At 39.4% G+C, this 11,619-nt stretch overlaps 1 protein-coding gene across 1 annotated transcript in view; it reads right to left on the reverse strand.

Moving 5' to 3' along the window:
• Positions 1 to 6,123, reverse strand: part of LOC109034930 (zinc finger CCHC domain-containing protein 24) — a 34,833-nt gene extending 28,710 nt beyond the window's left edge. The window contains exon 1 of the mRNA XM_019048361.2: positions 5,977 to 6,123. Within this exon, the coding sequence (XP_018903906.2) occupies positions 5,977 to 6,117 (141 nt within the window). The 5' untranslated portion in view covers positions 6,118 to 6,123. The remainder of the gene's footprint in view (positions 1 to 5,976) is intronic.
• Between the last annotated feature and the right edge of the window lie 5,496 nt (positions 6,124 to 11,619).

Raw genomic sequence — 11,619 nt, forward strand, 5'->3', positions numbered from 1 at the left:
CAAATCAATCGATGTATCGCAAAGCACGCCACGCCACTGCTCGGGATCTCCTGGTCGTTTGATAGAATTATTATCTTGAAAAGTATACATTTGCACGCCTGGGGTCGCGTTATTCTATGCGTTTAAGAGAAAAAATAGATGAGCTAAGAGAGCACTTGAATAGTTAAATGAATATTCCTACTCTTGAGGGAGTGTTTTGAGAGATGTTTTATCTCATTAACATGAATACGCTGGAAGTCTCTACATATTCTTTGAGGCACACATGTTCATTTCATAAATTTGGTTATGAAGAGAGGAAAATATTTTGAATCGATTATTGTAGTTCTTAAAATGATTTAGTGCTGAATCCAAAAATCATGGGTGTGGACACTTCGAGACTTTCCGGAAAATCGAACTTTGCCTGGAAAAGTGAAATTTTGCATCAATAATTCGATTTTCTGGAAAATTGGTGCATGAACGTACCAGTTTAGAAAATCACTTTTGAACATAGTTTGAAAAAAACCAAAATTACTGCAGGTTTAGCAGGCAAAAAGACACAGAAATACCTGGTCTGTATGACTATGAACTTCATCTGTTCTTCCTGATAAACTTTATCGGAGAAATCTTCACTTATCACGATGAGTACATAGTTAAAGTTTTTAGGCATGCCAGGGGTACATTTCTATGTATTTCTGGCTTCTAATTAATCTAACCTCTTTTGGCACGATGGGACCTCATACGGCATATCCTTTCATTCGATACAAAAAAATTTTGGCTAGATCTTGTCTCAACGTTTTAATTCTTGCTACGAACAAAACTATTCTTGAGTGACTTATTGTTGGTGTTAAATATAGCCATGTTAAATGTGAAAGTAAACAGAATATAAAACTAAAGCTAAGTAAAGTTATATTATTTATTGTGCTTGAAGTTTTTCCTGGCCTTTTTGTAACCTCTTGCTCTAATGAGGACTATACCCAGTTGAAAAATATTTGAGCACGATAAAGAATGTAATTTCACAAAACTTTGGTTTCATGTCGACGTTGATATTCCCGGACCACATATCTCGTTTGCGGTGTTTAAAAAATTCTGCTCTCATTTTATTTTTTCAGGAAAAATAAATCAACACCATTCCAGGAGGTTTTCACAAAATGTTATTCGCTCAGAGAAGAAAAATCACAGAAAGTTTAAAAAATTAACGTTGAGTAGTTTCCCATTTAAAGAATAAAGTATGGCAGGAAGTCTGTAACGTTGCAAATTGAGTTACGAGGTATGGGAGTTTCACGGTCGATATTTATTTTTACAAATTATTCTGTTATAAATGTGATCTGTAAAACTAATTTTCATACGGAAAGGTATACGAGTCCAAATCTTTAAAACCGTTCACTTTGATGGAGGATAAAGCGAAACTTGGCAGTGACGCGCCGGCTCAAGGTGGACTGTGTCAATGGTAATGGTCGGACAAAATGTAGAACCTTTAAACGCTTTTAACTCCATTATTACAAAACGTCGAGGCCCTAAAAGTGATCTCATAGGTTTTCGCGTAAAATTTACTTTCAAAAGCACCCCTTAAACTTAAAAATTTGACGAAATAAACATGAAAATTTGTAGTTTTAGTCAAATATTTTATGTCCGACCTTTCTGATTGACTCGATCTACTGTGCGGCCCCGCCGTTTGCAGAGCTCATATAGCTACGCGAGCAACACAAGCCAGAGCGCCTTCAGTTCATTGAATATGCTTCACGAGCATCCGCAGAGCATGAATAGTTGCATCAAGGAGTTTTTATCAACATATAGTCGCTTTCAACAGCTTACTTACTCACTAACAGTATAGCTGAGCGCATTTATTCTATCCGTAGAGTACATAGAGTCGTGATGTAAATGAGAGAGCTGGCGCCATGTTCTGGTTGACAAGCTCCGAGCCCGGTGTGCGCCGAGCTTCGGTCACCTTTTCAATACATTTTCGATCCAAAATGGCGATGTAGATACAATACGTAATGATTTCTATCCTCTTTGTTTACATCCGCCGGTCGGGTTCCCGTGTATAGAAAACAATCGATTATGCATCGAAAAAGTGACCCAGCGTCATACAGGAGTCTCGGAATTTGGGACTTGGATAATGCTTAAAAGTGGCGTCAGCTTTCTCATTTACATTACGACTCTATGTGCTCTATGGTTCTATCCACTGCAGACGAACTTACCAGATTTTTCGTAAAAGCTGATGAGGATATCCGAGCAGCAGATAGACAAACTCCAACATGAGAATATATTACTCTAATTTAAATTATTGTACTAGATACTATAGATTGTAAAATTATTACCACGTGAATGTTAGTTCTTATTCTAACTGTGTAACTTCAGGAGTTGCATCTGAACTTTCAGTTTTAATTAAAATTTTAGAGGAGTAAAATGTACAGGAATTATATAGATTTAAAAATTCTGGAAACTGAGTTTATTAGAAGCGTAACTTTCTGACCACAGGTCTATTGTGAGCTGTTGTCTTCCACCTCATAGCACACGTACAAAGCCTGAACCTGCGGGCTGATTTTAAAACTTGATAGAAAAAGCTATGGAAAAAGTTAACAAAGGGAAGATAGAGCGATCCTTTTGATTGGAACGAATAGGTATCGTGGGTTTCTCGTCTTTCTGTCTCGTAGGATGCCGTTAGTTAGTCTATTATCCATTCACGGAAAAAAAAGAATTGTTGATTCAGCAATTCAATTGCTGAAAACAGTGAGTGCAATGTTTCAACGCAGATTTTACAACAAAAAAATGCTACTTTAACCACCCCCGTGGTTAAATTAATTTACAATGTGGTTAAAGTAGCATTTTTTTGTTGTAAAATCTGCGTTGAAACATTGCACTCACTGTTTTTAGCAATTGAATTGCTGAATCAGCAATTCTTTTTTTTTTCCGTGTTGCATGACTCCATTGTATGCATCCATTGCATCCTCCATTATCCATTGCAACCACCCGTTTCCATCGATAGGATCCTTCCATATCCCTTTTGCCTTCTTTGTCTATAGCTTTGTCTACCAATTTCATCAATCAGATGCAGAGCAAATTAAAAGCATTTGTGTAAAATCTGTTTAATAACTTGATGCTTTTTATAACTTCCGGTATAGATTCACCCTAAGTAGTTACGCTCGGTCAGTTTCAGTCAAATCTTGGGACCACATGGGGCAGAATTTATGAGATGGAAGCAGCTGCCTAGGTGAGGAACAAAACTTCATTACATCTCCAAAAAATCGAGTACAATCGATATAGAATGACAAAACAAGGTTTTAAAGCTTTAAAGCGAAAATCGGTGGGAGGGAGAGGCAGCATTTTTTTTGTAAATATAGAGGAAAATTTTCTTAAAGGGACGGTGGAACTTTCATTGCGCATCTCATTTCACGGAAACTTTCTCAAAATAGTGAATTTCCAGTTTTTCATAGAGAAAAAAAGGAGGTGTTTGCATTTCGGGCATCTTGGATGACGTATAGGACGTAGGTCGGTACAACGAGTTTATCATCGATTTTCTTGGCGATGGTGTAATTTATGGAAAAAAGTCATTCTATAAAAAGTGCTTGGAATTATATCATGAGTTGATTTAAGTAAAAAAATCGGACATTATGGTCCGTTTTTCATACTTCGAATTCCGGATTTCGCTGGCCGCAGGTATTGTACCGACCTACGTCACAGGGTAAACAAACCTCAAGATTCAAACACCCCCTTCTTTTTCTCTATGCCAGTTTTTAAGTGGAGCATAACGTCGCTCCTCTGACGTGAGGGCGTACCTTGATTTCCGCATGAGCCACAGGAAGCGTGGCCTCATACGTAAAACATGGCTCACGTGAAAATCAAGATAAGCCCTTACGTCAGAGGAGCGACAATAAATATTCCTGAAAAATGGGGCCCCTGAAAATAGATCGAAACAATACCTTTAACTGGTTATGATATAAAAAAAAAAAAAAAAAAAAAAAAAAAAAAAAATCAACGGCTGCTATCGGTGAGCGATGGATTGGACGCATATTATTGTCCTCTAAAGTATGAACGGTGGAAAAACTTGCCCCCGAATATGTAGACGCAGTTTTTGCCGGAGGCGCAAAAATGGTATTTCGAGAACATAGACATGGCAGCGTATAGTGGAAAACTTTCTCGAAAGGATCCTCCGACCTCTGTAAAATCGCCGATTATCATAAAAAAGAAATCTTAGAAATTGTTTGATACATTTAAAATCAACGTTTTTTAAGTTATTGAATATGACCGTACGCAAAAAGTGCCTTATTCATTTTATGTAAGGTAAGACAGCAGTATGGAATATCCTCGGCGTGTTTACCTTTTTGGACGGGCAACAAACAAATTTTAAGGTTAGAAATTAGCAAGAAAACGGTATCGTTTTGCTCAAGACACCTGACAGTCCCCTCGTAGAATTTTGTGGACTCACTGCTGTAATGCCTAAAATTGTGTCAAATTTTGCGCACATACGGCTTTTCCAAAACTTTTGTTTTTTTTTTTCAAATTAGACGACGCACAGCGGATCGAGTCAACGGGAGAGGCCGGACAGAATTTGGGAACTTCAAAAACTTATAACTCAGTTTAAACAAAATTTTGAGATTTTAAAAGTGGATCCATTGGTTTACTCGTAAAATTTTCTCCCAGAAGCACACCTTAAAACTTACAATAAGACGAAATAAACATCGAAATTTGCAGTTCTAGTCAAAACTTTCATGTCCGACCTCTCTGATCGGCTTGATCCACCGTGCGACGTTTACTTTTTCATCCGACACGGAAAAAAATTAAATGTTGATTTAGCATTTATACTGTTAAAAAGATGTCCGACAAGTTTCAAATGCTGATTTTACAATACAAAAATGCTAACATAACATTTTAATTTGTACCTTTTGCAGTGGGCGTAGTTACGTTAGCATTTGTTAAAATGTAAAATCAACATTTGAAACTTGTCGGACATCTTTTTAACAGTATAAATGCTAAATCAACATTTAATTTCTTTCCGTGGAGTTCATTTGAATTAGTTTTTTGGAATTTAGAAGGCTAAGTCGACTTGGTTCTTATTTGTCCAGGTTTAAATTGATCGATAGCGCTAATTGTAAATTTTGTACTGGGGTTCGAGACACGCCGGAACATACTTTCTTCGAGTGCTCCAGATTTGTAAGCGAGAAAAATAAAATTGATACAGAACTTGGAATCACACTTACTCCAGATAACATCGTAAAAGAAACGACAGAGAATAAGTTAAAATGGAAACAGATAAGTGAATTTATACAGAGAATTTTAATTACTAAGCAAACAATATATAATAATTAAGTAACAGTTGCTAACCCACTGCCCCCCCCCCCCCCCCCCAGCCGATGATGCACCGATTGGTAATTCCGGCGTGTCTCGAATCACAGATACTTAGTTTAAGTATCATATTGGATATTATATTTGTTACAGATAAGGTTAGAGGAATGATAACGATTTGTTCATTGTAATATTAGTGTTCATTGTATGTATATCTCATAGAGAAAAAAAAGGAGGTGTTTGCATTTCGGGCATCTTGGAATTTTTCATAGAGTATCTATAGGTTTGATGACGTCATTGGGTACAGCGACGTTTTTATCCTGTCGATTTTCTTGGAAATGGTGTAATTTAAGGGAAAAAGTCATTTTATAACAAGTGCTTGAAATTATATAAAGAGTTGATTTAAGTAAAAAAAATCGGACATTATGGTCCGTTTTTACAGCGTCAATATAACCCTCAACGAGCGTCTTGTTTACATTGATGACGTAGGTGGGTACAAATTTTCAAGATGCAAACACCTCCTTTTTTTTCTCTATGTCATATTGGATATTATATTTGTTACAGATAAGGTTAGAGAACTGATAACGATTTGTTCATTGTAATATTAGTGTTCATTGTATGTATATCTTGTGTTTGAGAAACAATAAAAAAAAAAAAAAGTCGACTTGGAAAATTTGGGCGCTACTGCCCTCATGAATAAGACGGGAGATTTACCAGCATGGTCGTGGGCGAGACGGTCCTGGGGGCGCGTTGCGGTGGGGGCGGCGGGGGCGGGGGGTCGGGCACCAGCCAGAGACTCGGCTCGGGAAAGGGGGCGCGACTTTCGAGGAAACTCGTCACTTGCCGGGGGTGCATCAACAACCGCGGGTTCCGGTGGTACTGAGCCGGTGCCGCTAAGCGTCTCGCCGGCTCTTGCCCGGGGCGCGGGGGGCCACCCCCCTCCAGTATGCCCGTCTTTCATTTTTCTCACGAGGTCGGGCCGCTGCCAACTTTTCTTTCTCTCTCTCCTTCCCACCTTGCAAGCTGCATGCACGGCCTTGCCAAAATCCACCCAGCCTCCAGTAAATCTTACGCGGAAATGTCATTTGCTTATGAACTATGTGACAGCGCTGCGGGCCGCAGCGTTGTCAAATATTTCGTTAAATTCCTAGATTTTTCCATGATAGGTGAGAATAGAGCATAGAGTATATAGAGTCGTAATGTAAGTGGGTGAGCTGGCGCCACTTTTAAGCATTTTCCAGGTCCCGAATTCCGAGACACCTGTGTGACACCGGGTCACTTTTTCGATACATAATCGATTGTTTGCGATACACGGGTACCCGGCCATCCGATGCAAACAAAGAAGATAGGAATCACCACGTATTCCACACCGCCATTTGGATCGAACATGTATCGAAAAAGTGACCCGAACTCGGCGCAAGCCGGGCTCGGAACTCGTCGAGCAGAACATGGCGCCAGCTCTCCCATTTACATTACGACTCTATGTACTCTATGGAATAGAGTCCCTTTAGACTGAGAGTCAAGACAACGCCCCCTCATGGAGTCACAAACGGGAATAAAGATGACAGAAATCGAACGTTTTTCGTAATCTTCGGTCGGCCCGTTCTCAATTCCTTTCTCCGTTCCTTCTCTCATTCCGTTTGTTCCTTGCCGAACCCATAACTCCCTGGTCCATTCCAGATTATAATCCTTGCAATCGGCGAAAATGTAATCTTTATTCCCGTTTGCGACACTGTGAAGACCTAAAATACGGGAACCAATCAGAAATGGATTCACATTGTCTCGACTCTCAGTATACAGGGACTCTAGGTGAGAAGAAAAGAGAGGAGTTCCTCCGCATACATGGCAATCTGCATAGTCGGGGGTCCGATTCCTCGGCAGCATTCTTTTTGGGGTTTGATAACGCCGCGTGGCATACGCAGCGAAGTCTTGCGTGGCCCGTCATCCCCCTCCTGTCCTCGTCTTGCTGATTACACGAGGGTCAGTTTTCGCTGACCACGGCCTTCGACTCTCGCCCACTCTCGCGGAGGCTTCGCTGAGTTCGCTGCAATGCTATGAAAGAACGTCGTAAGAGCGTTTGGACCGCATTTAACAGAACGGAACCAAGTCACATCAGCTATTGCCAAATTTAACTGGGCAATTTAATTTTCTCCGAGAGAACGTGATTGTGGATTCCTTTGAAAATTTTAGGAAGTGCTTCGTACTGCACTGGGAAAAAAAACACATTGGATCTAGAGTCCAGACCCTTGAAAACATTGACAAGAAAAATGACTCTTGATTCAATCAGATTTAAGCTTAAATCAAAAGGAAATCCGCTCAAATTAAGAGGCTGGTTCTTGATTTAAGCTTAAATTTGATTGAATCAAGAGTACTTTTTCTTGTCGGTGTTTTTAAGAGTCTGGACTCTAGATCCAATGTGTTTTTTTTCCAGTGTGTGAAGAAAGTTCTCCAGAATTTGCACGAAAATCTGCGCGACCATTTTCGTGTAAAAAATTAAATTACCCGATTAAATTTGGCAATAGCTGATGTGGCTTGGTTCCTTTCTGTTTAACGCGCGCGTCCATTTGACTGCTACCAAATATCTCCTCATACAATATTACTTGTTTAGGATAGTTGTAAATAATTTCCCCCAAATCTGACAGACGAGATTAAAGTGCATACTGAAAGATTGATTTTTTCCCCTTCCTCTCTAAATTCCATAGAAAATTAGTGTTTCATGAACAGAAATCTGGCAACTTACGCGCGGATGTTCCTACGCCAGAATTAGTTGTATCAATTATTGAGAGGCTTGGAGGACAAGGCGCTTAAGTGCAGTTTTTGAAAAATATTAGATTTTTACGAACTCAACTAAAACTAGACTTCCTTTACTTCAGACCTTCTCTAGTGGCCCATTACGGCGATCAAAAAAATCCCGGTCTCTAGTTGTCCCCATAAATCCTGGTGAACTGCACATTTTATGAAGTGAATAGTTATTATTAAAATTATAATTTATGGCAAAGCATCTAGACCCGTGACTTCAATCACAAGCTTTTCGATGATCAGAATGATACATTCTCATGAGGAAAGTATAATCTGTCTCGAATATACTCAGCTCTCACGAAAAATCTGATAAATTCTCCTACAGCCCGTAGAATGAATGAGTAGTTATGGATAGTGCGTAAGAAAGCTGTCGGATGTGTTGAATAGTTGATAAAAACGCCTTGATGCAACTATTCGTGCTCTGCGGATGTCCGTGTTGCATATTCAAAAAACTGAAGGCGCTCTGGCTTGTCGTGTCTTCGCAGCAAGTAGCTCCGTGATCGGCGCGGCGCACAGTGGATTGAGTCAATTAAAGTGGTCGGGCATGAATTTTTTACTAAAACCGCAAATTTTTATGTTTTTATCGTCCCATTTTAAACTCTAAGGGGTGCCTCTTGAGGAAAATTTCACGAGTAAACCAATGGAACCACTTTCAGAAATTCAAAGGTTTGTATAAACGGAGTTATAAGCGTTTAAAGTTTCCAAATTTTGTCCGACCTCTCTGATGGGCTCGATCCTCTGTGAAGCGTGTCATCATCTATCACCAACCTACAGGGTTATATATAGGACATTTCGTCAACGATTTTTTGTCCACGCACCTGTTTTTTCCAGTAATTTACGTCCACGCGATTTTTCGGCACGGGAGTTTTGGTCCACGAGCCAGTTGAGACCCAAAGTTAATTGGCCCAGATGTAAATACAAACGACAATTGCTCACGACGTTTTTGGATGAAAATGTATGATGTCTTGGAAGAATGAGGTTTTGTTTTTTTTTTATTTTTTTGTCTGTTTGGTCCAACGGAGAATAATATATAGTTGAGAGTTTTGGTACAAATGGGGGAGCGTCAATTCCATCAGACAAAATTCACTAAGACTCTCTACACCTCTTCGGTGTAACAGGACTTAATTATCTTTCAAGAAATTCCCACCTTGTTATACCTGAACCGGATAAATCTCTATATTTGCCTCAGCTAAAGGCTCTTAGATTTTTTCTGTGCACGATAAGTATCTTGATTTATTTTGCGAGGAATGATCTGTACTTTTAAAGGATGCCTGTCATTCCTAATACGTTCAATTTCGTATAGTACAATGCAACAACTCTGTTGTGAAATAGTTGCTTCAAGCGCCGCCGCACGGTGGATCGAGTCAATGGGAGAGGTCGGTCATGGAGCGTTGCGCTTCCAATATTACGAGGATAACGAATATTCCTGGTCATTTGATCGATTATGTATCACTTAACACATGTAATTTTTCGCGTAGAATTCATTTTTGATGTTATTTTTGGTGAAAAACGTACCTGAAGACCCGTATTTGTGCATTTTGTCGGGAAAACTATACAGGTGCAAAGTTTAGGCGTCTGTGTTTTACTTCGTAGGACGGAGTTTTTAATTTTTCATGATGGAAGAGGATAAATTATGAATAAAATTATGAAAACTTACTAATAAGTGTCACAAATACGCAAAAATACCTCCCCAGTTATGAGCTGCTGCATTAGATAAATCATCCCCTTCAAGCTGCAAAGTTAATTTCGAAACTTTGTCATAAGATATCATTCTTCTGCATAAAGATCGGTGAGAAAACAAATGAAATACATTTATGAATTCTTTGAAAAATATTCAAGATCACTTTTACTTTAAATTCATATTTACATTCAGAGGACGGAACAGGGACTTAGAGTAGGAAAAACACTAGATGGCTAGAAAAAAAAAAGAAAAGAAAAAAAAAATTTAAACATGTAACAGTCATCTGTCATCTGCTTCTCCTTATTCTTCTTCTTCATATTCAGTTCCCCATCACTCTCATCCTCGTCTTCCGCTCTTCAAACCGCATCAAACTTAAAAAACAAGCAACGCAAAAAACCGCAAAAATTCCAAAATTTCCCGGACTTGTAACGTTAAAACGTACTCGCAGTGTAATTAGTTTCGCACTAACTGCGCTTTGTTTACATCGAAAAAGGTGAAAAATTAAAAAATATGTACGTATTTGAAAGAAGCATCAGTTATCAGAGTTTATACCAGTGACCGGTCGCGCGCGATCGCGGAGGCAAACAGATAAAATGGCATCATAGTTAGGGGCCAGGCAAGTAAAGGGGGGGGGGGGTTACTTGCTAAAAGTTTCCTCAAGCTATCTACGCATACGTCCCAAAAAAGCTTTCTATAAGGGATATAAAGGGATGTCCGAGTGAAAATATGCCCGATTTTTTTTTTAGTTCTCCTATAGATATGTAGTTTAGGAAATAATGAAAATACGGAAAACGGGACAAAGAGCACGTCTTGATGGTGAAACTTGTTTTTCAGTTTCCGATGAACAGGAATCATACCTACCTGGGTCATTTAGCAGTTACGAGAGTTTACAGGTCGCTTGATTTTCGAGATAAAGCTCGCGCGCAATCTCGGAAACGCAACAGAAAAAGTGACGTCACGGCCAAAGTGGCGCAAAGTGGCACCCAAATTTTGCGGGATCGTATTCTCAAGACTCCTACGAACATGCCTATACAAATTTTTCTGGCGGATGGTGGCGGATGGGTAGTTAAAAGTTTACCTTAACTTTTTTTTTCTGCATTTTGATATAAGCACATTAGTGCAAACATAATCATTGAAAAAAATGGGCCGAATACAAAAAATTATTAGCGGTATGTGTTCTCCAGACTCTGGAAAATAAGAATCAATTAATGAAACCAGCATTAATTTAAACAGAGGCAAGCTAAGTGCCGCGGCAGCTAACCGGTCGCTTAATATTCGAGATAAGGCTCGCGCACAATCTCGGAACGCAACAGAAAAAGTGACGTCACGGCCAAAGTGGCGCAAAGTGGCACCCAAATTTTGCGGGATCGTATTCTCAGGACTTCTACGAACATGCCTATTCACATTTTTCTGGCGGATGGTGGCGGATGGGTAGTTAAAAGTTTACCTAAACTTTTTTTTTTCGCTTTTTGAGATGAGCACGTTAGCGCAAACATAATCATTTAAAAAATGGGCCGAATACAAAAAATTACTAGTGCAATGTGTTCTCCAGACTCTGAAGAACAAGAATATGTCAATGAAATTAGCATTAATGTAAATAGAAGCAAGTTAAATGGAATAGAAAGACTCTGACGATTTTTCGCTAAAATAAAGAGTTACGCAAAGCCCCTCTTTGATGCCTTCTGTCACAAAAATGAACATGTTTCGTTCCAAATCAATGTCAGATCCTTAAAATATAACTCTTGAGGAACACTTTTGACCCTTAAAAAATGCGATTCGCCCGAATCGCCCATGACCGACCTGTACCATTGACTCGATCCACCGTGCGCCGCACGGCAGGCGGGCGGCCAGCGCGGAACGCGCATTGGCGCCTACAA

This window comes from Bemisia tabaci, chromosome 7, assembly GCF_918797505.1.
Source record: "Bemisia tabaci chromosome 7, PGI_BMITA_v3".
Classification (NCBI taxonomy): Eukaryota; Metazoa; Arthropoda; class Insecta; order Hemiptera; family Aleyrodidae; genus Bemisia; species Bemisia tabaci.